The following is a 24772-nucleotide window of genomic DNA, read 5'->3' on the forward strand; positions in this document are numbered from 1 at the left end:
ATTTTTTCCAGAGCTGTATATATATATATATATATATATATATATATGTGTGTGTGTGTGTGTGTGTGTGTGTGTGTGTTGTAAAATATGTTTATCTTTATCTCTTTAATTTTTAATTGCTAATAACTTTTTAATAATTTATATTTTATAGGCTCTTGTTTGCTTTATACTCTTTTGCACTGTGTACTTTGCTGCTGTGACATTTACATGTTCCTGTCAAGCGGCAAACTCCGATCTCAAACGATGAAGCCAATGCGGAAGTGCTATAAACTGCAATACATCGAGAATCCTCTTGAGGCTGGCTGCAGAAACACCGGAAACTACATAGATATGAATGGGAAAAAGACGATCTTTGCAGCATTAAAAAACATGTTTACAGCCTGGTTCAAAAAACGTCTTGGCCCTATGAAGCTAATCTCTCTAATGGCACACACTGTACGGGGAGTGAATTTTTTTCTAACGTGACGGTTCAGAAGATATTAGGATTACGAGTTTTGCCCAAATAAGGACATGACTGACGTGACTCCTGGTCGGGAACACACAGCCATTGGCTAAGAGGCTCACACTACGTCACACTCTGCCTGGTTGAGTTCCGCATTACCAATATGGCTGCCGCCGTCGATTTGCTTCAAAACAGCTCTCAGGAACAGATGGATGACGTCACGGATACTACGTCCATATTTTATACAGTCTATGGTTCCTGTATGTTGGACGATTATGGGATATCTTATCTTATCTTGTCTTTTTTGTGAGCACAGAATTTTGGGGGCGGGGCAAATCGCCCACCAGATCTGTGATGTTACCAAGCGGCAAACTCCGGTCTCAAACGATGAAGCCAATGCGGAAGTGCTATAAACTGCAATACATCGAAAATCCGCTTGAGGCTGGCTGCAGAAACACCGGAAACCACATAGATATGAATGGGAAAAAGACGATCTTTGCAGCATTAATAAACATGTTTACAGCCTGGTTCAAAAAACGGCTTGGCCCTATGAAGCTAATCTCTCTAATGGCACACACTGTACGGGGAGTGAATTTTTTTCTAACGTGACGGTTCAGAAGATATTAGGATTACGAGTTTTGCCCAAATAAGGACATGACTGACGTGACTCCTGGTCGGGAACACACAGCCATTGGCTAAGAGACTCACACTACGTCACACTCTGCCTGGTTGAGTTCCGCATTTCCAATATGGCTGCCGCCGTCGATTTGCTTCAAAACAGCTCTCAGGAACAGATGGATGACGTCACGGATACTACGTCCATATTTTATACAGTCTATGGTCCCTGTATGTTGGACGATTATGGGATATCTTATCTTATCTTGTCTTTTTTGTGAGCACAGAATTTTGGGGGCGGGGCAAATCGCCCACCAGATCTGTGACGTTACGCAAGACTTCTCGTGACTGTGATGTCACACATGGACTATGACATCACAGTCACAAGAAAAGATCAATGGCAAACCTGCTGAGCTTATCTCTCTGACCCTCACAGACCCTCACAGACCCCCACAGAGTTTACCTGCTGCATCACATTGAGGAGAGCTTTACTTTGAGGAGAGCGATTCACTTCAGGAGCATTTTTTCAAGGAGAACGAAGAAAACACGAACAAACAGAACAATGAACAACACCAGAGAATCACAGAAGATGGAACAAAGCACCATGCTGGTCGTTAAAGACACACTCTGCCCGATCATCCGCATGTTCCTGAACCAGCTGACGGCGGTGAAGTGGCACAAACTGGAGACGGGGGCCGTAGACACAGAAACCACCGCTATGCTAACAGAGATGTGTGTGGAGGTGATAGAGATTCTGGCTAAATGTCTCTCTGAGATGTTTGAGTCTAAATTAACAAAAGAGACTTTATCCTCAAGATCATCAAGATCATCCAGCTCCTGTTCTGGATCTGAGACGTCACAGAAGAGCCTTGTTGTATCCGAGGAGGACGTGCACCAGTGTCTGGGTAACATGGGCAAACTTATTACGCAGACTGTGGCGAAGGCGAAGGGTGTCAAATACATCAAGTACACCGGCTCCAAGAAGATGACGGAGCTCATGGTGACGGCGGTTACAGAGACAGTGAACTCCAAACTGTCTGAGAACACAAGCGGAGAAGACGTCGAGGAACCCAAGACTTCCCCGGGTCTCCTCAAGAAGTTAGCGAATCATTTCAAGAAGATCTTCAAGAAATGTGCGAAGAAGAAGACAAAGAAAGAGAAGTCAACATCAGAGCAGATTGAGGAGGCTGCAGCAACGTCTCGGGCTGAGCAGCAGGAGCAGGAGGAGGAGGACGTGGAAATCCCTCAGACCCCCGTCACTTCTCTGCAAGAAGAAGAGAAAAACAGCAGATTTATGTTGCCTGTCAAAGAAGTCCAGGACATCTTACAGAAAATCAGCAGCAAGGTTTCTGAATCTGACATTAAGAGTTACATCTCAGAGAAAGATGAAGATCTGCTTCTTTCAAGATCCTCCAAGGACACAGAGTCGTTATCGTTTGAGATCGTTGAGATGATAATGAATGACTGCCAACAGGATCGTCCTGGCACACCTGAGAGAGAGTTAGTGATAACTGCAAGGAAGAGAGCGACCGGGAGGAAGCTCTCCAACAGAATTAAGGCCTTCTTTGTCCACAAATTTGCTCGAGAGTCCATCCTGAAGATCAAGGCTAAACTGAGGAGCAAGTCTACCAGCCCTGCGTCAAAAGAGGAGGAAATGTCATCAACGGAGGAGCTGATTGAAGTTGTAGATGAGGTCGTAGCAGACATGATCCCAGAGGCCGATCCGGATCAAGAAAGTGCTCCAGAAGAGGTTTGCCTCTACGAAAGACTCGCCAGCAACATCTCCAGCGGCAAGCAGGAAAGAGCCGCAGACAAGCTGAGCGATGTGCTCATCGATCACCTGATTCCTGACGGAGCCGTAAGACACAAGTCTGTGGTGGAGATCCGGTCTGAAGTGGACGGTTGGATGAGTAGGATGTGGTCCTGGCTGAATCAGCAAATACAGAAATGCAAGAAGAAGAAGACGGAGGAGGAGGACATAGTGAGCATTGCTCTGAGCCAGATTAACCAGGCTGTACTCTCTCAGCTGGAAGATGCGACTCCCCAAGAAGAAGAGATGGAGGCTTCGACCTGCCTCATACCTGAGCATGAAGAAGACCAGAGCTTCACGCTGGAGCATGAAGAAAGCCCATGCCCGTCACCTGAGGAGCTTGAAGAAGACAGCCGATCCCCATCACCTGAGGAGCTTGAAGACAGCCGATCCCTGTCACCTGAGGAGCTTGAAGAAAGCTGGTATATCAAATGTGACTGTCAAGCAGCATTAGCTTCAAAGGTCAGCCCGGCTGCTGAAACTGGGAGTCGCAGATCCCCCACAATCTACCAGTGGGACAGACTGACCTGCGAGATCATCGTGTTGGAGCTGCTCCGCAGGATATTCAAGAACCTCCCCATCGATCCGTCCCACAGCGCCTACAAAGCCCTCGTCGCCCCGTTGACAGACATGCTCTGGGAGGATCTAAGAGGCCGACACATTGACGTGGATCTAAGCATAAAGAACATGAAGAAGATCTGCAAGGCGGTGCACAAAGACCTTTGCAGCAACGTAGGTGAGGCGCATATTTGGAGGAGCGTGCTCCTGCAGAGTCCATCAGTCAATGGGTTTGTCGTCGAGACTCTGAAGAAGCAGCTTTTACCCAAGAAGTCCAAAGGTATCAAAGGGTTCTTTAGCCGTATGTTCAAGCCTTTCACTTCCCTCTTCACACGCAGCTAAGTCCCCATCGCCCCCTACAGAGTCACCCAGGAGTACATGTGAGCCCGCATGTCCTCCTGGGTGGTTGGGTTTACTCCGAGTACTTCGGTTTCCTCCCAAAGCAACATCAAATTTAAAAAAAATTAAATAAAATAACAAAAAAAATTACAAAAATTGTGTCATCTGAAATTTCCCAGAATTTAAAAACACAAGGTATTTAAAAAATATATTTTTCTCTCTTAATAAATTAACCTTTTTTATTATTAAAGCCGCCTAAAGTCCTTCCATATTTTTTAAAAGTCACTTATTTTCTATAAATATATAAACTGAGTTCCTGCACACTTTTAAAAGTCAAATTTAACATTTTTAATAACATTTCTGTGCAGCAGAATAATGCTATTCTACAGAATTGGGTCAAAGTCAGGGTTCAGATTATCCTGAAACAAATATATTGTTTCATCAAAACTTTTTTAAGTCCATATAGTGAAACATCAAACACACATACAGTGGGGCAAAACAGTATTTAGTCAGCCACTGATTTTGCAAGTTCTCCCACTTAGAAAGATGAGAGAGGTCTGTCATTTTCATCAGAGGTACACTTCAACTATGAGAGACAATGGGAAAAAAAAAAATCCAGGAAATCACATTGTAGGATTTTTAAAGAATGTATTTGTAAATTATGGTGGAAAATAAGTATTTGGTCAATAACAAAAGTTCAACTCAATACTTTGTAACATAACCTTTGTTGGCAATGACAGAGGTCAAACATTTCCTGTAAGTCTTCACCAGGTTTGCACACACTGTAGCTGGTATTTTGGCCCATTCCTCCATGCAGATCTCCTCAAGAGCAGGGATGTTTTGGGGCTGTCGCTGGGCAACATGGACTTTCAACTCCCTCCACAAATTTTCTATGGGGTTGAGGTCTGGAGACTGGCTAGGCCACTCCAGGACCTTGAAATGCTTTTTTGCGGAGCCACTCCTTCGTTGCCCGAGCGGTGTGTTTGGGATCATTGTCATGCTGGAAGACCCAGCCACGTTCCATCTTCAATGCTCTCACTGATGGAAGGAGGTTTTGGCTTAAAATCTCACGATACATGGCCCCGTTCATTCTTCCCTTAACACGGATCAGTCGTCCTGTCCCCTTTGCAGAAAAACAGCCCCAAAGCATGAGGTTTCCCCCCCCCCATGCTTCACAGTAGGTCTGGTGTTCTTGGGATGCAACTCAGCATTCTTCTTCCTCAAAACACCACGAGTTGAGTTTTTACCAAAAAGTTCTATTTTGGTTTCATCTGACCACATGATATTCTCCCAATCCTCTTCTGGATCATCCATATGCTCTCTGGCAAACTTCAGACGGGCCTGGACATGAACTGGCTTAAGCAGGGGGACACGCCTGGTGCTGCAGGATTTGAGTCCCTCTCAGCGTAGTGTGTTACTGATGGTAGCCTTTGTTACTTTGGTCCCAGCTCTCTGCAGGTCATTCATCAGGTCCCTCCGTGTAGTTCTGGGATTTTTAGATCACCGTTCTCATGATAATTTTGACTCCACGGGATGAGATCTTGCGTGGGGTCCCAGATCCAGGGAGATTATCAATGGTCTCGTATGTCTTTCATTTTCTTACAATTGCTCCCACAGTTGATTTATTCACACCAACCTGTTTGCCTATTGTAGATTCACTCTTCCCAGCCTGGTGCAGGTCCACAATTTTCTTCCTGGTGTCCTTGGACAGCTCTTTGGTCTTGGCCATGGTTGAGTTTGGAGTCTGACTGTTTGAGGCTGTGGACAGGTGTCTTTATACAGATAACCAGTTCAAACAGGAGCCATTAATACAGGTAACGAGTGGAGGACAGAAGAGCTTCTTAAAGAAGAAGTTACAGGTCTGTGAGAGACAGAAATCTTGTTTGTTTGTGGGTGACCAAATACTTATTTTCCACCATAATTTACAAATAAATTCTTTAAAAATCCTACAATCTGATTTCCTGGATTTTTTTTTCTCATTTTGTCTCTCATAGTTGAAGTGTACCTCTGATGAAAATTACAGACCTCTCTCATCTTTCTAAGTGGGAGAACTTGCAAAATCAGTGGCTGACTAAATACTTTTTTGCCCCACTGTACTTCCTAAGTTTTTAAAATTCATTTTTACTTTTTATTTTTAGAGATTTTTCTGAGAATATTCATTCTCCTAAAATGATTTTTAACCAATTAAATAGTAATTTAATGGATTATGAGGATAGGATTTTAAGATGGTTTTGAACATATTTTAGAAAATTTTGTTTCAATGGTTTTACATTTTTATCACAAAACAATGATTTTTAAACAATATCTTAACCCTCAAAGACCAAGATGGCCGCCGGCAGCAACAAATAGCTCGTCTTCTTAAATGTTTAATAACTTTTGAACCGCTGATCCTATCAACAACACATTGGTCTCATTTACATATTCAGTGGCTGCGTGGTGACCGTGATGACACAGTAAGAAATGACCTAAATTTCCAGACGATTTTTTTAAAAACTTAAGTATTTTCATCCATTATCAAACAAAAGTAAAGTAAAACTGGTACTTTAAATGCAGCACAGTGAAAGATAAGGTTCTCCTGAATAAAATGATGTATGTCACTTGATGCTGAGTGCTTCAATAGGTTAGAAAAACAAGATAAATACAGGAGAGTCTGGCGCCCACAAAAATGGTCTAGATCTTAAAGGGTTAAGCGTAATATATCTGATTTTATCTGATTTTTCATTTCATAAAAGTGATCAAACTAATTTCAAACTTGTAGATTAAAGCTGGGGTTGGTAATCTCAGAAAACTAGCATGAATTTGAATGTAGCATTTCCTCAGGACTCCCCCTTCCCCTCGGACCTCCTCCAAAACGCCGCGCCCCCCCCCCCCCCCCACTCACATGCACGAGCGCTGCTGATTCTCGACCACATGATGGTGACTGATTCAAAACCGGTCCTCACCAAAACATTCTCATAGTGAAAGTTAAAAACACAAACAAACATGGCTGCTGTTAGCACTCACAACTGTCATGCTAGCATTATCCAGTTGTCCTGGTGACACGATATCAGGAGAAAAGTTATAACACATATATAATACTGTAACAACTCTACTGTTTGTTAAACCTGTTCAGTGTAGATGCTCTTAATTCCTGACAGTCAGTGAAGGCATCAGGAGAGGTGTAGAGTGTGTGAGTGGGAGAGAGGAGAGACAAGAGGAGAAGTTCTTCATTCATTCAAACATTGATTTATTGCTTTGTTGGTTGGCGTGGTAACGGCCGACAGTGACCGGTTATTAAAGATCAACGTGTTCACCAATCGGCTCGTCATCACTACAGCGTCCGGACGGACGCTACAGTACATCTACATTTTCTGTAGGACTTACTGAATGTCATTAATTCTTCTGCTTGTTGGTGAGAGCTTTTTAGACTCTGATCCGGACTACAGTCCTGAGCAAAGCCCCTCATCAGGTCAGAGGGGACAGGCCCGAGGTGGAGCGAGAGGGGCAGTCAGTAGAATCAGGGGAAGCAGAGGCAGGAGACGGGGACTCAGAGTACACGCCGGGGAAATGTACGCTCTGCAGGAGGAGGGCAGAACAGCAGGACGGGATTTGAATGGTTTAAAATTTTGGCACCCAAAAAACGGTGATTGGTTGGTGTTTTCCCAGGTTTACTCCGGCTGTAGATAGCAGCTTTTTTTCACTCTTTTTTAGGAACACATCATGTATTGATTACCGTCAGGACATAAAGATCATTTTAACCAGTATGACAAAAAGTGGATCTAAATCTGATTACCAACCCCAGCTTTAATTAGATTGAATCTGTAATGAACCAAAAAGACTCATAACACCATCATTAAAGGTGACATATCACGCTTTTTTCATCAATATATATTGGTCTAAGAGGTCCCCAAAACATGTCTTTAAAGTTTATGCTCAAAAAAACACTTTGAAATCAGATTTTGGTCTGTCTGAAAAACCCTCTTCTTCAGCCCTCCTCAGAACACTCTGTTTTCTCTCTGACCACGCCCCCTCAGGAAGTGGGTGTGGCCTCGGCTCTCCAGCACGTTGATCTAATGTTTACATGTTGGCTGAATATACACGGCTGCTCAGAGATCACATTACTTCATCTGATCCAGAATCTGATCCTGACGGAGAGGCGCCTGTAGCAGGACCTTCCTGAAGGATTGGTCACAGATTTAGTGTTTCTTGTTGTTTTATTTATCAGTATGTCGACGTGTGTCTTGGTACACAGCTACGAACATATAGCTATGTGGCTATGCTAACTAGCGCTAGCACTTATCCATGATAAATAAAAATCATCCACTAGATCTTCATATCTGCAGACGTGGGGAGTAAAACCGACCTCTACTAGAAAGGCAGCGGGACCTTTCTGAAGGATTAGTCACATATTTAGTGTTTCTTGTGTGTCTTGGTACACAGCTACAGCTATGAAGATGTAGCTATGTGGCTATGCTAATTAGTGCTAGCACTTATCCATGACAAATAAAAATCCTCCACTAGATCTTCAAATCTGCAGACGTGTGGAGTAAAACCGACCTCTGCCTGAAAGGCAGCAGGACCTTTCTGAAGGATTGGTCACAGATTTAGTGTTTCTTGTTGTTTTATTTGTCAGTATGTCGACGTGTGTCTTGGTACACAGCTACAGCTACGCTATGTAGCTATGCTAACTAGCGCTAGCACTTATCCATGATAAATAAAAATCATCCACTAGATCTTCAAATCTGCAGACGTGGGGAGTAAAACCGACCTTTGTGTTTATTAAGACAGCCTACAACTAGCATGCCTCCCTCCTAAGCTCCTTGTTAGCACATGTGTGCAGGTAATGAAAAATGGAGGGGGGATTCAGTATTATTTATATATATTCAGTAAAATAGATTGCTAATATCTCAGTTCCTCCAGGAAGTTGCGATTTCGCGATCGCAACTATCAATGCAAATTCAACCAATCAGTAAGATTTCTGTGCGGCCTTGCAATTTTATACAATCACCACAACTTTCCAGCATATTTGACCAATCACCTTAACCTCAGCCCCTGTACGTCATCGGTTTCATCATCGACTTCACTTCCTTGGAACATAAAGTCCTCACTTGATCGGCACTTTTCAAAACACGCACGGAGAACAGGTGAAGAGCGAGGACAGCAGGCGGGACAAGTGACCATGACAACGTTGTTATTTATAGATACTCAAATACCCTTTCAGTACTAATAAGCTAGAGATCATACGTTTTGATTTTGTTAATGAGACGATGATGAGAAGGAAACTTTAGTGGCGGACATTAAGAATCCATGTTTCCCCCTGTGCTGTGCGTCTTTAAAGATGGCGTGATGACTTCCTGTGACAGGCTGAGTTCTTATCTGAGGGGCTCAGTGTTAGCTTGGTCTCTACCTGCAGCAGGTGTGCTTTATGTGTTCTGGCTCCGTTCCTGTTCACCCCTCTACACTGCACCCTCACCTGCAAAAGTTCTCTGACGACTCCGCCATTGTTGGCCTAATCACCAATGGGGACGACAGGGAGTACTGATGCAGGATTTTGCAGTCTGGTGCCAGAGGAACCACCTCCAGCTCAATGCAGGAAAGACCCAAGAGCTGGTGGTGGATTTCAGGAGACGCAAGCTCCCTCCTCCCACACCAGTGAACATCCAGGGAACCGACATTGAGATTGTGAAATCTTACAAGTACCTGGGTGTTTGACGATCCAATTTAAAATCACTGTCCATCTTAAAACCCAAGTTTGAGACTGTTGGCTTTAAATAATCTGCAAAAGGGCCCAAGTCAACAGGAGGGGGTTCACATGGACCACTGGGACCAAACACCATCACTTCTGTTTTCTTTTCATTGAAATTTAAAAAGTTTAAAGCCATCCAGGCTTTGATGTCCTCCTCCCACACCAGTGAACATCCAGGGAACGGACATTGAGATTGTGAAATCTCACAAGTACCTGGGTGTTCATCTGAACAATAAACTGGACTGGTCAGACAACTGCAACGCACTCTACAAGAAGGGACAAAGCAGACTCTTTCTGCTCAGGAGACTCAGGTCTTTTGGTGTGGAGGGGGCTCTTCTGAAGTCCCTCTTTGACTCTGTGGTGGCATCAGCCATCTTCTTTGGAGTGGTCTGCTGGGGAAGCAGCATCTCTGCTGCTGACAGGAAGAAGCTGAACACACTGGTGAAGAAGGCCAGCTCTGTCCTGGGCTGCAGACTGGACCCTGTGGAGGTGGTGGCTGACAGGAGGATGATAGCAAAGCTATCTTCTCTGATGGTCAACACGTTACACCTCCTCCAGGAGACCATAGCAACACTGGGTAGCTGGTTCAGTGACAGACTTCTTGTCTCACAGAGAGATACCGCAGGTCTTTTCTTCCTGCAGTGGTCAGACTCTATAAGCAATAACAATAACATCACCAAAACGGACTCAAGCTCAATATTTCCCCAATCCAGTTCATCCTTCTCTTCTTACATGTGCAGTACATCTTTCTACCCACCTTCCCAGTTCTGTTCTGTACATTGTTTATACCTCGGCTACAAGTCTGTGCACATTTTCACCGCCTCATTGGTTTTGGAAATATTTGTAAATTTACTTATCTAACTTGTTAAATAGTAAAAAGAGCTTTCAAACTTAGGATCAAATTTCCTTCCTCCTTCTGTTTATTCCTTTATATTTATTCATATTTTCAAAAGTGTTTATTTGAAAGTATATCTTTGTTTGTAAATTATCATGTTATATTTTGTGAAACAATGTTACAGCAGATACAACAAAAATGAATAAATGAATGTTTAAGTTGCCTAAGCTAAACTGACATTAATATTTAGCCTGTTTGGGTCTTAAATTCAATTTTAAATAGAGTGCAGGAAACATGTATATATAATATAAATATAAATATAAACACGTGGTTTAAAAAAAGATATTGATGAATCATTTTGAATTAAAGGTGAATTTATTATTATTATTATTATTAAATGTATAAATGTATTTTCATGCTGTTCTGCTCATCTGATTTAAACACAAATAGATATTGAAAGTGTTAATTTTTAAATTAATGTGCAATAAAGAACTACTTGGAAGTGTACTTCAAACACTGTTGATCCTTGATTTACAGAGAGCTAGACTACACCACACCACAAAATGCTGTGGGAGTGGACCGATGACACGAGGCATGAAATCAAAGAAGGGCTTCAGTGATTGGCTGTGAGGGAAACCATACAAATAGTCATTTTGTTTGACCTGGGTAAAAAAAAGGATGAAATCAATCATATTTTCTTTCTTCCTTCTTGTATTCATTAATTTATTTTTCATTTGAAGTTTTAAATGTATTTATTTGAATGTAAATATTTTGTTTATTTACTACTTTATTTTATTTTGTGAAAAAAATGTTACAACAGATAAAATGAAAATGAATAAATGAAATTTTAAGTAAGTCTTAATATTGATATCTATACAGAAATGATTTAAAAATATAAATATTTTGATAATACATTTTGAATAAGAGGTGCATTTTTTGGGATGAAATGTATCTAAAATATTTTTTAAAGACATTATTATTATTATTATTATTAGTAGTAGTAGTAGTAGTAGTAGTAGTATTAATAGTAGTATTAGTAGTATTAATATTATTATTAGTATTATTATTATTTTTAGAACCTTTTATACTTTTTTTTTAAATGTGATGAAACTGTGGGAGGAAAACCAAAAACTCAGAGATTCATTTAGAAGAAGTGACACACATATATAATAAATGTATTTATTTTAATGTAAATATTTTGTTTATTAATTACTTTATTTTATTTTGTGAAAAAAATGTTAAAACAGATAAAATGAAAATGAATAAATGAATTTTTAAGTTGCCTATATAAGTCTTAATATTGATTTCCCATGTACATATATACACAGAAATGATTTAAAAATATAAATATTTTGATAATACATGTTGAATAAGAGGTGCATTTTTTTTTTGCATTTTTATCTAAAATATTTTTTAAAGACATTATTATTATTATTAGTAGTAGTAGTAATAGTAATATTAGTAGTAGTAGTAGTAGTATTATTATTCTTATTCTTATTATTAGAACATTTTATACTTTTTTTTAAAATTTGATGAAACTGTGGGAGGAAAACCAAAAACTCAGAGATTCATTTAGAAGAAGTGACACACATATATATATTGAAACACATTTTGTACTCTGAAAAAATTAAGTTTAGAAATTTTATTTTTTTGTTTTTGTTTTTATTTTTTTTTAAACATTTGATGTTACTGTGGGAGGAAACCGAAGTTCTCGGAGTAAACCCATACCGATGGTTCTTTAGTTACGTTTGAAGAGGGAAGTGATGGGCTTGAATATACGTGTGAAGAACCTTTTGATGCCGCTGGTCTTCTTTGGGAAAAGCTGTTTAGTCAGAGTTTCCACCACTACCTCGTTCAATGACTGAGTCTGTGACAGCAGGCTCCTCCAGAGCAACGCATCACCTACCTTGTTAGACAGCTTCTTGGCAACCTTCTTGCAGATCTTCTTCAAGTTCACTGAACTTAAATCCACTTCAACTTCTGAGCCTCTTACCTCTGTCCAGAGCATGTTGGTCAACTTGGCTACGGTGGCTTTGTAGGCGCTGTGGGTCTTATCGATGGGGAGATCTTTCAGGATGGTGCGTGACAGCTCCAACACGATGATTTCACAGGTCAGTTGGTCCCAGTTTTGGAGTTTGGGGGTGTGAGGTGTAAATCGTTTGGGTACTGCACGCTCAGGTGTTGATTGTTGGGGTACTGCATGGTCAGATGTGGATCTTTGGGGTACTGCACACTGACATGTGGATGGTTGGAGTACTGCACACTCAGGTGTGGATCGTTGGGGTACTGCACACTGAGATGTGGATTGTTGGGGTACTGCATGGTCAGGTGTGGATCGTTGGGGTACTGCATGCTCAGGGGCGAATGTCGAGCTCTTCACTCTTTCGTCACTCTTAGGTTTGATGTAGGTCTCCATCTCCGTCTCTTCTTCCAGAGCACTCGTTTCTTCTGGCTGAATGCTCACAACCTTTGAGATCTCTTGAACAGCCATACTGATGTTGCCCTTCTTTCCTTTGCACTTTTGTACCTGCTGATTGAGCCAGTTCCTCATCCTCTTCATGAATCCCTCTACTTCTGTCCGGATCTCCACCTGAGACATTTCGTCATTGTCTTCTTCAGGCATCAGATGATCAGCCAGGGCTTCACTCAGCAACTCAGCATCACTATCATGCTTTCCACAAGAAATGTAGCTTGCAATCTTCTCAAACAGGCAATCCTCTTCTGAACGGCTCCCGGTTTCCAGAACTACCTTTGAGATCATGTCGTTCATGAGTTCATCAACACTGTCAAGAAAAATCTTCACTGATGGTTTCTCTTCTGTCTCTCTTTGACTTGAGGTTTCCTTGTCACTCAGTTTGGTCATCACGCTCAGGATAGACTCTCTGGCGTATTTTCTGACAAAGAGAGCCTTGATTTTGCTGGCGATCCTCTTCCTGAGTGATTTTTTGGTTGGTGTCACTGTCTTTGATTTGTCCTGTTCATTCTGTGTGCTAACCACATCCTGTTGAGAGCTATTTGTCAGGATCTCAACAATCTCTATTGCTAGTTCATCTGAATCCTGGGCGGATCTTGAATGAAGCTGCTCCATTTCTTTCCTTGAAATCACACCGTCTTCATCAACAGCAGCTATCTCTCTCCAATGTTCCTCCAAGATGCTCTTCACAGATATAACTGATTTAGTAATTGCATCGGCTTCAGACTCATCACTGCTTGTATCGTCTTGTTGAAGAGAAGTTACAGGGGTCTGTGTGACTGTCGGGACCTCCTCCTCCTTACACTGAGATGTGGACCTTTGGCTTGCCTTATTCTTAGGTGTGATGTCGGTTAAAGTGTCCGTCTCTTCTTCCAGAGCACTTGTTTCTTCTGGCTGAATGCTCACAACCTTAAAGATCTGTTTCACAGCCATACTGATGTTGCCCTTCTTTCCTTTACACTTTTGTACCTGCTGATTGAGCCAGTTCCTCATCCTCTTCATGAAACCATCTACTTCTGTCCGGATCTCCACCTGAGACTTTACTTCATTGTCTTCTTCAGGCATCAGATGATCAGCCAGGTCTTCACTCAGCAACTCAGCATCACTATCATGCTCTCCGCTGGAAATGTAGCTGGCAAGTTTCTGAAACAGGCAAATTTTTGGTGAACTGCTTCCGTTTTCCAGAACTTTGTATGAGATCATGTCGTTCATGACTTCATCAACACTGTCAAGAAGAGTCTCCACTGATAATTCCTCTTCTGTCTCTCTTTCACTTGAGGTTTCCTTGTCACTCAGTTTGGTCGTCACGCTCAGGATAGACTCTCTGGCGTATTTTCTGACAAAGAGAGCCTTGATTTTTCCGGCGATCCTCTTCCTGAGTGATTTTTTGGTTGGTGTCACTGTCTTTGATTTGTCCTGTTGATTCAGTGTGCTAACCACATCCTGTTGAGAGCTATTTGTCAGGATCTCAACAATCTCTCTTGCTAGTTCCTCTGAATCCTGGGAGGATCTTGAATTAAGCAGCTCCATGTCTTCTTCTGTAATCAGACCGTCTCCAACAGCAGCAATATCTATCTGTCTCAAGTGTTCCTCCAAGATGGTCTTCACAGATATAACTGATGTAATAAATGTATTGGCTTCAGACTCAACACTGCTTGGTTTGTCTTGTTGCAGAGATGTTCCAGGGGTCTGTGTGACTGACATGACCTCCTCCTCCTCCTCTGTTTGAACAGATCTAACCTCTCCTTCATGCTCCTCCTCCTCCTCCTCCTCCTGCTCTTGTGTGGACAACCCCTCTTGCTCAGCCTTCTTTCTTGAAAGCATCTTTGACATTTTTGTCGCACATTTCCTCAAGATCTTCTTGAAATGTAAAGCCATCTTCCTTGCCATCCCCGGAGAAGTCTTGTGCTCCTCGACGTCTTCTCCGTTGCGGCTTTGCGAGAGTTTGGAGTTGACTCTCTCTGTGACTCCTGCGACTAGAAGCTCCGTCATCTCCTGTGTGCCCGAGTAACGGATGTTACCTACGCCTTGCACCTCCGCCACAGTCTGTGTGACAATCTCACCCAGGTTACCCAGACGCTTGTACACTTCCTCCTCTGATACTTCAGGGCTCTTCTGGGCTCCTCTCTCTTCCTCTGTTAGCCTGTTCCTTAATAACTCCAGGAGAGATTTAGCAACAATCTCCAGGATATCCACAAACATATCTGTGAGGATAGTCTTTGTCTCCTCGTCTAAACGCCCCGTCTGCACTGTTTCCCATGTTCCTGACGTGATGCGGTCCAGGAACATGCAGACAACTGGGCGAAGTGTGTTAATAGTGACCAGATTTGACTGTTGGTCCATCCTTTCTTGTTCTCTTGGTGTGTTCATTTCTATCTTTCTTTGTTGGCGATTAATTTCAACTTGAAAAACGCTGGTGACGTAAATACGGTCAGCTCTAAGTCCTGCTGGGTGAACTCTTGCAGTTTCTGAACCTGGTTTAAGTAGCTGGCTCAGGGTGCTGTCCTTTGATCTTCATGTGACTATGATGTCATATGTTCTTTATGACATCATAGTCACAGCGAGTTCCCCACCCTCAAAATTCCCTGTTACCGTGCCAACCAATCAAAACAACTCTATTACAGGTAAATATCTTCATGCAATTCAACAAAATGTCACAAAATGTTCCTCAGTTATGGAGATTTGCTGCTTTTCCTCCACACAGGTTCACATTTTCATATCTTGCATGCTTTTAAGTGACATATTTATCAAATAAATAACCCAAGTTCCTAAAAAAAACTTCATGCTGTTTCAAATGTTTAAAGATAAAGAAACAGATTTGGATGTTTTGCAAATCATTGAATGCCTTTATTTATTTGAGAACAGTGCAAAGACAACATAACATCAACGCAGGAAAGACCAAAGAGCTGGTGGTGGATTTCAGAAGACACAAGCTCCCTCAACTCAACTTTATTTATAAAGCACTTTAAAACGACCACAGCTGGAACTTTTAGTGCTGTACATAAATAGACAAACAACGCAGGCATAAAAACAAGTAAAACACAGGATAATAAAACAATAGAAACAATACAACAATAAATAAAAACAAACCATAAAACACTAAAACAGGAGCAGAGTCTCATGCTGGGTTGAAAGCCAAGGAATAAAAATGGGTTTTAAGATGAGTTTTAAAAATGGACAGTGAGGAGTCTAATGTGGAGGGGAAGCTCATTCCATAATTTTGGAGCAGCAACAGAAAAAGCTCTCTCCCCTCTGAGCTTCTGTTTGGACCTTGGATCCTCCAGGAGCAGCAGATCAGCTGACCTGAGGCACCGAGCAGGAGCGTAGGGGTGAAGGAGCTCAGAGAGGTAAGGCGGGGCCAGACCATTTAAAGATTTAAGAACAAATAACAGAATCTTAAAATGGACTCTTAAGTGCACAGGGAGCCAGTGGAGGGAGGCCAGGATCGTTATAATGTGCTCCCTCTTACATACTCCAGTTAAGAGACGAGCGGCTGCATTTTGCACCAACTGGAGACGTGCAAGGGAGGACTGACTGACTCCAATATAAAGTGCGTTACAGTAATCCAGCCCAGAAGTAATAAAGGCATGGATTACTGTCTCAAAGTGCTGCTGTGCAAGAGAAGGCTTCACCTTTGCCAGCTGCCTAAGCTGAAATAAGCTGGACTTCACCACAGAGCTAATTTGACGATCCAATTTAAAATCACTGTCCATCTTAAAACCCAAGTTTGAAACTGTTGGCTTTAAATAATCGGCCAAAGGGCCCAAGTCAACAGGAGGGGGTTCACATGGGCCACTGGGACCAAACACCATCACTTCTGTTTTCTTTTCATTGAAATTTAAAAAGTTTAAAGCCATCCAGGCTTTGATGTCCTCCTCCCACACCAGTGAACATCCAGGGAACGGACATTGAGATTGTGAAATCTCACACGTACCTGGGTGTTCACCTGAACAACAAACTGGACTGGTCAGACAACTGCAACGCACTCTACAAGAAGGGACAAAGCAGACTCTTTCTGCTCAGGAGACTCAGGTCTTTTGGTGTGGAGGGGGCTCTTCTGAAGTCCTTCTTTGACTCTGTGGTGGCATCAGCCATCTTCTTTGGAGTGGTCTGCTGGGGAAGCAGCATCTCTGCTGCTGACAGGAAGAAGCTGAACACACTGGTGAAGAAGGCCAGCTCTGTCCTGGGCTGCAGACTGGACCCTGTGGAGGTGGTGGCTGACAGGAGGATGATAGCAAAGCTATCTTCTCTGATGGTCAACACGTTACACCTCCTCCAGGAGACCATAGCAACACTGGGTAGCTGGTTCAGTGACAGACTTCTTGTCTCACAGAGAGATACTGCAGGTCTTTTCTTCCTGCAGTGGTCAGACTCTATAACCAATAACAATAACATCACCAAAACGGACTCAAGCTCAATATTTCCCCAATCCAGTTCATCCTTCTCTTCTTACATGTGCAGTACATCTTTCTACCCACCTTCCCAGTTCTGTTCTGTACATTGTTTATACCTCGGCTACAAGTCTGTGCACATTTTCACCGCCTCATTGGTTTTGTAAATATTTGTAAATTTACTTATCTAACTTGTTAAATAGTAAAAAGAGCTTTCAAACTTAGGATCAAATTTCCTTCCTTCTTCTGTTTATTCCTTTATATTTCTTCATATTTTCAAAAGTGTTTATTTGAAAGTTTATCTTTGTTTGTAAATTATCATGTTATATTTTGTGAAACAATGTTACAACAGATACAACAAAAATGAATAAATGAATGTTTAAGTTGCCTAAGCTAAAATGACATTAATATTTAGCCTGTTTGGGTCTTAAATTCAATTTGAAATAGAGTGCAGGAAACATGTATATATAATATAAATATAAATATAAACACGTGGTTTAAAAAAAGATATTGATGAATCATTTTGAATTAAAGGTGAATTTATTATTATTATTATTAAATGTATAATGTATTTTCATGCTGTTCTGCTCATCTGATTTAAACACAAATAGATGTTGAAAGTGTTCAAGTTATTAGAATTATTAAATTAATGTGCAATAATGTGCAATAAAGAACTACTTGGAAGTGTACTTCAAACACTGTTGATCCTTGATTTACAGAGAGCTAGACTACACCACACCACAAAATGCTGTGGTAGTGGACCGATGACACGAGGCATGAAATCAAAGAAGGGCTTCAGTGATTGGCTGTGAGGGAAACCATACAAATAGTCATTTTGTTTGACCTGGGTAAAAAAAAGGATGAAATCAATCATATTTTCTTTCTTCCTTCTTGTATTCATTAATTTATTTTTCATTTGAAGTTTTAAATGTATTTATTTGAATGTAAATATTTTGTTTATTTACTACTTTAATTTATTTTTTGAAAAAAAATGTTACAACAGATAAAATGAAAATGAATAAATGAAATTTTAAGTAAGTCTTAATATTGATATCTATACAGAAATGATTTAAAAATATAAATATTTTGAAAATACATGTGGAATAAGAGGTGCATTTCTTTTTGCATTTTTATCTAAAATATTTTTTAAAGACATTATTATTATTATTATTATTATTATTATTATTATTATTATTATTAATAGTAGTAATAGTAGTAGTAATAGTAGTAGTAGTAGTATTAATATTATTATTAGTATTATTTTTAGAACCTTTTTTTAAATGTGATGAAACTGTGGGAGGAAAACCAAAAACTCAGAGATTCATTTAGAAGAAGTGACACACATATATAATAAATGTATTTATTTTAATGTAAATATTTTGTTTATTAATTACTTTATTTTATTTTGTGAAAAAAATGTTAAAACAGATAAAATGAAAATGAATAAATGAATTTTTAAGTTGCCTATATAAGTCTTAATATTGATTTCCCATGTACATATATACACAGAAATGATTTAAAAATATAAATATTTGATAATACATGTTGAATAAGAGGTGCATTTTTTTTTTTTGCATTTTTATCTAAAATATTATTATTATGATTAGTAGTAGTAGTAGTAATAGTAGTAGTAGTAGTATTCTTATTATTCTTATTAGAACATTTTATACTTTTTTTTTCACATTTGATGAAACTGTGGGAGGAAAACCAAAACTCAGAGATTCATTTAGAAGAAGTGACACACACATATATATTGAAACACATTTTGTTTTCACTCTGAAAAAATTAAGTTAAGAAATTTTATTTTTTTGTTTTTGTTTTTATTTTTTTGAAACATTTGATGTTACTGTGGGAGGAAACCGAAGTTCTCGGAGTAAACCCATACCGATGGTTCTTTAGTTACGTTTGAAGAGGGAAGTGATGGGCTTGAATATACGTGTGAAGAACCTTTTGATGCCGCTGGTCTTCTTTGGGAAAAGCTGTTTAGTCAGAGTTTCCACCACTACCTCGTTCAATGACTGAGTCTGTGACAGCAGGCTCCTCCAGAGCAACGAATCACCTACCTTCTTAGACAGCTCCTTGGCAACCTTCTTGCAGATCTTCTTCAAGTTCACTGAACTTAAATCCACTTCAACTTCTGAGCCTCTTACCTCTGTCCAGAGCATGTTGGTCAACTTGGCTACGGTGGCTTTGTAGGCGCTGTGGGTCTGATCGATGGGGAGATCTTTCAGGATGGTGCGTGACAGCTCCAACACGATGATTTCACAGGTCAGTTGGTCCCAGTTTTGGAGTTTGGGGGTGTGAGGTGTAAATCGTTTGGGTACTGCACGCTCAGGTGTGGATTGTTGGGGTACTGCATGGTCAGATGTGGATCTTTGGGGTACTGCACACTGACATGTGGATGGTTGGGGTACTGCACACTCAGGTGTGGATCGTTGGGGTACTGCACACTGAGATGTGGATTGTTGGGGTACTGCATGGTCAGGTGTGGATCTTTGGGGTACTGCATGCTCAGGGGCGAATGTCACGCTCTTCACTCTTTTGTCACTCTTAGGTGTGATGTCGATGAAAGTCTCCGTCTCTTCTTCCAGAGCACTCGTTTCTTCTGGCTGAATGCTCACAACCTTTGAGATCTCTTGAACAGCCATACTGATGTTGCCCTTCTTTCCTTTGCACTTTTGTACCTGCTGATTGAGCCAGTTCCTCATCCTCTTCATGAAACCCTCTACTTCTGTCCGGATCTCCACCTGAGACATTTCGTCATTGTCTTCTTCAGGCATCAGATGATCAGCCAGGGCTTCACTCAGCAACTCAGCATCACTATCATGCTTTCCACAAGAAATGTAGCTTGCAAGTTTCTCAAACAGGCAATCCTCTTCTGAACGGCTCCCGGTTTCCAGAACTACCTTTGAGATCATGTCGTTCATGAGTTCATCAACACTGTCAAGAAAAATCTTCACTGATAATTCCTCTTCTGTCTCTCTTTGACTTGAGGTTTCCTTGTCACTCAGTTTGGTCATCACGCTCAGGATAGACTCTCTGGCGTATTTTCTGACAAAGAGAGCCTTGATTTTGCTGGCGATCCTCTTCCTGAGTGATTTTTTGGTTGGTGTCACTGTCTTTGATTTGTCCTGTTCATTCTGTGTGCTAACCACATCCTGTTGAGAGCTATTTGTCAGGATCTCAACAATCTCTATTGCTAGTTCATCTGAATCCTGGGCGGATCTTGAATGAAGCTGCTCCATTTCTTTCCTTGAAATCACACCGTCTTCATCAACAGCAGCTATCTCTCTCCAATGTTCCTCCAAGATGCTCTTCACAGATATAACTGATTTAGTAGTTGCATCGGCTTCAGACTCATCACTGCTTGTATCGTCTTGTTGAAGAGAAGTTACAGGGGTCTGCGTGACTGTCGGGACCTCCTCCTCCTTACACTGAGATGTGGACCTTTGGCTTGCCTTATTCTTAGGTGTGATGTCGGTTAAAGTGTCCGTCTCTTCTTCCAGAGCACTTGTTTCTTCTGGCTGAATGCTCACAACCTTAAAGATCTGTTTCACAGCCATACTGATGTTTCCCTTCTTTCCTTTACACTTTTGTACCTGCTGATTGAGCCAGTTCCTCATCCTCTTCATGAAACCATCTACTTCTGTCCGGATCTCCACCTGAGACTTTACTTCATTGTCTTCTTCAGGCATCAGATGATCGGCCAGGGCTTCACTCAGCAACTCAGCATCACTATCATGCTCTCCGCTGGAAATGTAGCTAGCAAGTTTCTGAAACAGGCAAATTTTTGGTGACCTACTTCTGTTTTCCAGAGCTTTGTATGAGATCATGTCGTTCATGACTTCATCAACACTGTCAAGAAGAGTCTCCACTGATAATTCCTCTTCTGTCTCTCTTTCACTTGAGGTTTCCTTGTCACTCAGTTTGGTCGTCACGCTCAGGATAGACTGTCTGGCGTATTTTCTGACAAAGAGAGCCTTGATTTTGCTGGCGATCCTCTTCCTGAATGATTTTCTGGTTGGTGTCACTGTCTTTGATTTGTCATGTTGATTCAGTGTGCTAACCACATCCTGTTGAGAGCTATTTGTCAGGATCTCAACAATCTCTCTTGCTAGTTCCTCTGAATCCTGGGAGGATCTTGAATTAAGCAGCTCCATGTCTTCTTCTGTAATCAGACCGTCTCCAACAGCAGCACTATCTATCTGTCTCAAGTGTTCCTCCAAGATGGTCTTCACAGATATAACTGATGTAATAAATGTATTGGCTTCAGACTCAACACAGCTTGGTTTGTCTTGTTGCAGAGATGTTCCAGGGGTCTGTGTGACTGACATGACCTCCTCCTCCTCCTCTGTTTGAACAGATCTAACCTCTCCTTCATGCTCCTCCTCCTCCTCTTCCTCCTGCTCTTGTGTGGACAACCCCTCTTGCTCAGCCTTCTTTCTTGAAAGCATCTTTGACATTTTTGTCGCACATTTCCTCAAGATCTTCTTGAAATGTAAAGCCATCTTCCTTGCCATCCCCGGAGAAGTCTTGTGCTCCTCGACGTCTTCTCCGTTGCGGCTTTGCGAGAGTTTGGAGTTGACTCTCTCTGTGACTCCTGCGACTAGAAGCTCCGTCATCTCCTGTGTGCCCGAGTAACGGATGTTACCTACGCCTTGCACCTCCGCCACAGTCTGTGTGACAATCTCACCCAGGTTACCCAGACGCTTGTACACTTCCTCCTCTGATACTTCAGGGCTCTTCTGGGCTCCTCTCTCTTCCTCTGTTAGCCTGTTCCTTAATAACTCCAGGAGAGATTTAGCAACAATCTCCAGGATATCCACAAACATATCTGTGAGGATAGTCTTTGTCTCCTCGTCTAAACGCCCCGTCTGCACTGTTTCCCATGTTCCCGACGTGATGCGGTCCAGGAACATGCAGACAACTGGGCGAAGTGTGTTAATAGTGACCAGATTTGACTGTTGGTCCATCCTTTCTTGTTCTCTTGGTGTGTTCATTTCTATCTTTCTTTGTTGGCGATTAATTTCAACTTGAAAAACGCTGGTGACGTAAATACGGTCAGCTCTAAGTCCTGCTGGGTGAACTCTTGCAGTTTCTGAACCTGGTTTAAGTAGCTGGCTCAGGGTGCTGTCCTTTGATCTTCATGTGACTATGATGTCATATGTTCTTTATGACATCATAGTCACAGCGAGTTCCCCACCCTCAAAATTCCCTGTTACCGTGCCAACCAATCAAAACAACTCTGCTTTTCCTCCACACAGGTTCACATTTTCATATCTTGCATGCTTTTAAGTGACATATTTATCAAATAAATAACCCAAGTTCCTTAAAAAAAACTTCATGCTGTTTAAAATGTTTAAAGATAAAGAAACAGATTTGGATGTTTTGCAAATCATTGAATGCCTTTATTTATTTGAGAACAGTGCAAAGACAACATAACATCGACGCAGGAAAGACCAAAGAGCTGGTGGTGGATTTCAGAAGACACAAGCTCCCTCAACTCAACTTTATTTATAAAGCACTTTAAAACGACCACAGCTGGAACTTAGTGCTGTACATGAATAGACAAACAACGCAGGCATAAAAAGAAGTAAAACACAGGATAATAAAACAATAAAAACAATACAACAATAAATAAAAACAAACCATAAAACACTAAAACAGGAGCAGAGTCTCATGCAGGGTTGAAAGCCAAGGAATAAAAATGGGTTTTAAGATGAGTTTTAAAAATGGACAGTGAGGAGTCTAATGTGGAGGGGAAGCTCATTCATAATTTTGGAGCAGCAACAGAAAAAGCTCTCTCCCCTCTGAGCTTCTGTTTGGACCTCGGTACCTCCAGGAGCAGCAGACCAGCTGACCTGAGGCACCGAGCAGGAGCGTAGGGGTAAGGAGCTCAGAGAGGTAAGGCGGGGCCAGACCATTTAAAGATTTAAGAACAAATAACAGAATCTTAAAATGGCCTCTGAAGTGCACAGTGAGCCAGTGGAGGGAGGCCAGGATCGGAATAATGTGCTCCCTCTTACATACTCCAGTTAAGAGACGAGCGGCTGCATTTTGCACCAACTGGAGACGTGCGAGGAGGACTGACTGACTCCAATATAAAATGCGTTACAGTAATCCAGCCCAGAAGTAATAAAGGCATGGATTACTGTCTCAAAGTGCTGCTGTGCAAGAGAAGGCTTCACCTTTGCCAGCTGCCTAAGCTGAAAAAAAGCTGGACTTCACCACAGAGCTAATTTGACGATCCAATTTAAAATCACTGTCCATCTTAAAACCCAAGTTTGAGACTGTTGGCTTTAAATAATCTGCCAAAGGGCCCAAGTCAACAGGAGGGGGTTCACATGGACCACTGGGACCAAACACCATCACTTCTGTTTTCTTTTCATTGAAATTTCAAAAGTTTAAAGCCATCCAGGCTTTGATGTCCTCCTCCCACACCAGTGAACATCCAGGGAACGGACATTGAGATTGTGAAATCTCACACGTACCTGGGTGTTCACCTGAACAATAAACTGGACTGGTCAGACAACTGCAACGCACTCTACAAGAAGGGACAAAGCAGACTCTTTCTGCTCAGGAGACTCAGGTCTTTTGAAGTGGAGGGGGCTCTTCTGAAGTCCCTCTTTGACTCTGTGGTGGCATCAGCCATCTTCTTTGGAGTGGTCTGCTGGGGAAGCAGCATCTCTGCTGCTGACAGGAAGAAGCTGAACACACTGGTGAAGAAGGCCAGCTCTGTCCTGGGCTGCAGACTGGACCCTGTGGAGGTGGTGGCTGACAGGAGGATGATAGCAAAGCTATCTTCTCTGATGGTCAACACGTTACACCTCCTCCAGGAGACCATAGCAACACTGGGTAGCTGGTTCAGTGACAGACTTCTTCACTTGCGGTATCTCACAGAGAGATACTGCAGGTCTTTTCTCCCTGCAGTGGTCAGACTCTATAAGCAATAACAATAACATCACCAAAACGGACTCAAGCTCAATATTTCCCCAATCCAGTTTATCCTTCTCTTCTTACATGTGCAGTACATCTTTCTACCCATCTTCCCAGTTCTGTTCTGTACATTGTTTATACCTCGGCTACAAGTCTGTGCACATTTTCACCGCCTCATTGGTTTTGTAAATATTTGTAAATTTACTTATCTAACTTGTTAAATAGTAAAAAGAGCTTTCAAAACTTAGGATCAAATTTCCTTCCTTCTTCTGTTTATTCCTTTATATTTCTTCATACTTTCAAATGTGTTTATTTGAAAGTATATCTTTGTTTGAAAATTATCATGTTATATTTTGTGAAACAATGTTACAACAGATACAACAAAAATGAATAAATGAATGTTTAAGTTGCCTAAGCTGAATTGACATTAATATTTAGCCTGTTTGGGTCTTAAATTCAATTTTAAATAGAATGCAGGAAACATGTATATATAATATAAATATAAATATAAACACGTGGTTTAAAAAAAGATATTGATGAATCATTTTGAATTAAAGGTTAATATATTTATATTATTATTAAATGTATAATGTATTTTCATGCTGTTCTGCTCATCTGATTTAAACACAAATAGATGTTGAAAGTGTT

General features: G+C 41.3%; 1 protein-coding gene across 1 annotated transcript; it reads left to right on the plus strand.

Annotated features, from left to right (window-relative positions):
- Positions 1-1482: 1482 nt before the first annotated feature.
- Positions 1483-3914, plus strand: LOC117808509. Its single transcript, XM_034678241.1, has 2 exons — positions 1483-3251; positions 3285-3914. The coding sequence occupies exons 1-2, from the start codon at positions 1620-1622 to the stop codon at positions 3765-3767; spliced, it is 2115 nt and encodes a 704-aa protein (XP_034534132.1). The 5' UTR covers positions 1483-1619; the 3' UTR covers positions 3768-3914.
- Positions 3915-24772: the final 20858 nt, after the last annotated feature.

Source organism: Notolabrus celidotus, unplaced genomic scaffold (assembly GCF_009762535.1).
Source record: "Notolabrus celidotus isolate fNotCel1 unplaced genomic scaffold, fNotCel1.pri scaffold_114A_arrow_ctg1, whole genome shotgun sequence".
In the NCBI taxonomy this organism is placed as follows: Eukaryota; Metazoa; Chordata; class Actinopteri; order Labriformes; family Labridae; genus Notolabrus; species Notolabrus celidotus.

Bases quoted from the DNA above. Each gene is read 5' to 3' on its own strand.
- LOC117808509 (XM_034678241.1), top strand. From the start codon at position 1,620: ATGAACAACACCAGAGAATCACAGAAGATGGAACAAAGCACCATGCTG. The intron at 3,252-3,284 runs AGCCGATCCCTG...GAGCTTGAAGAA, and splicing joins CACCTGAGGAGCTTGAAGAC to AGCTGGTATATCAAATGTGA.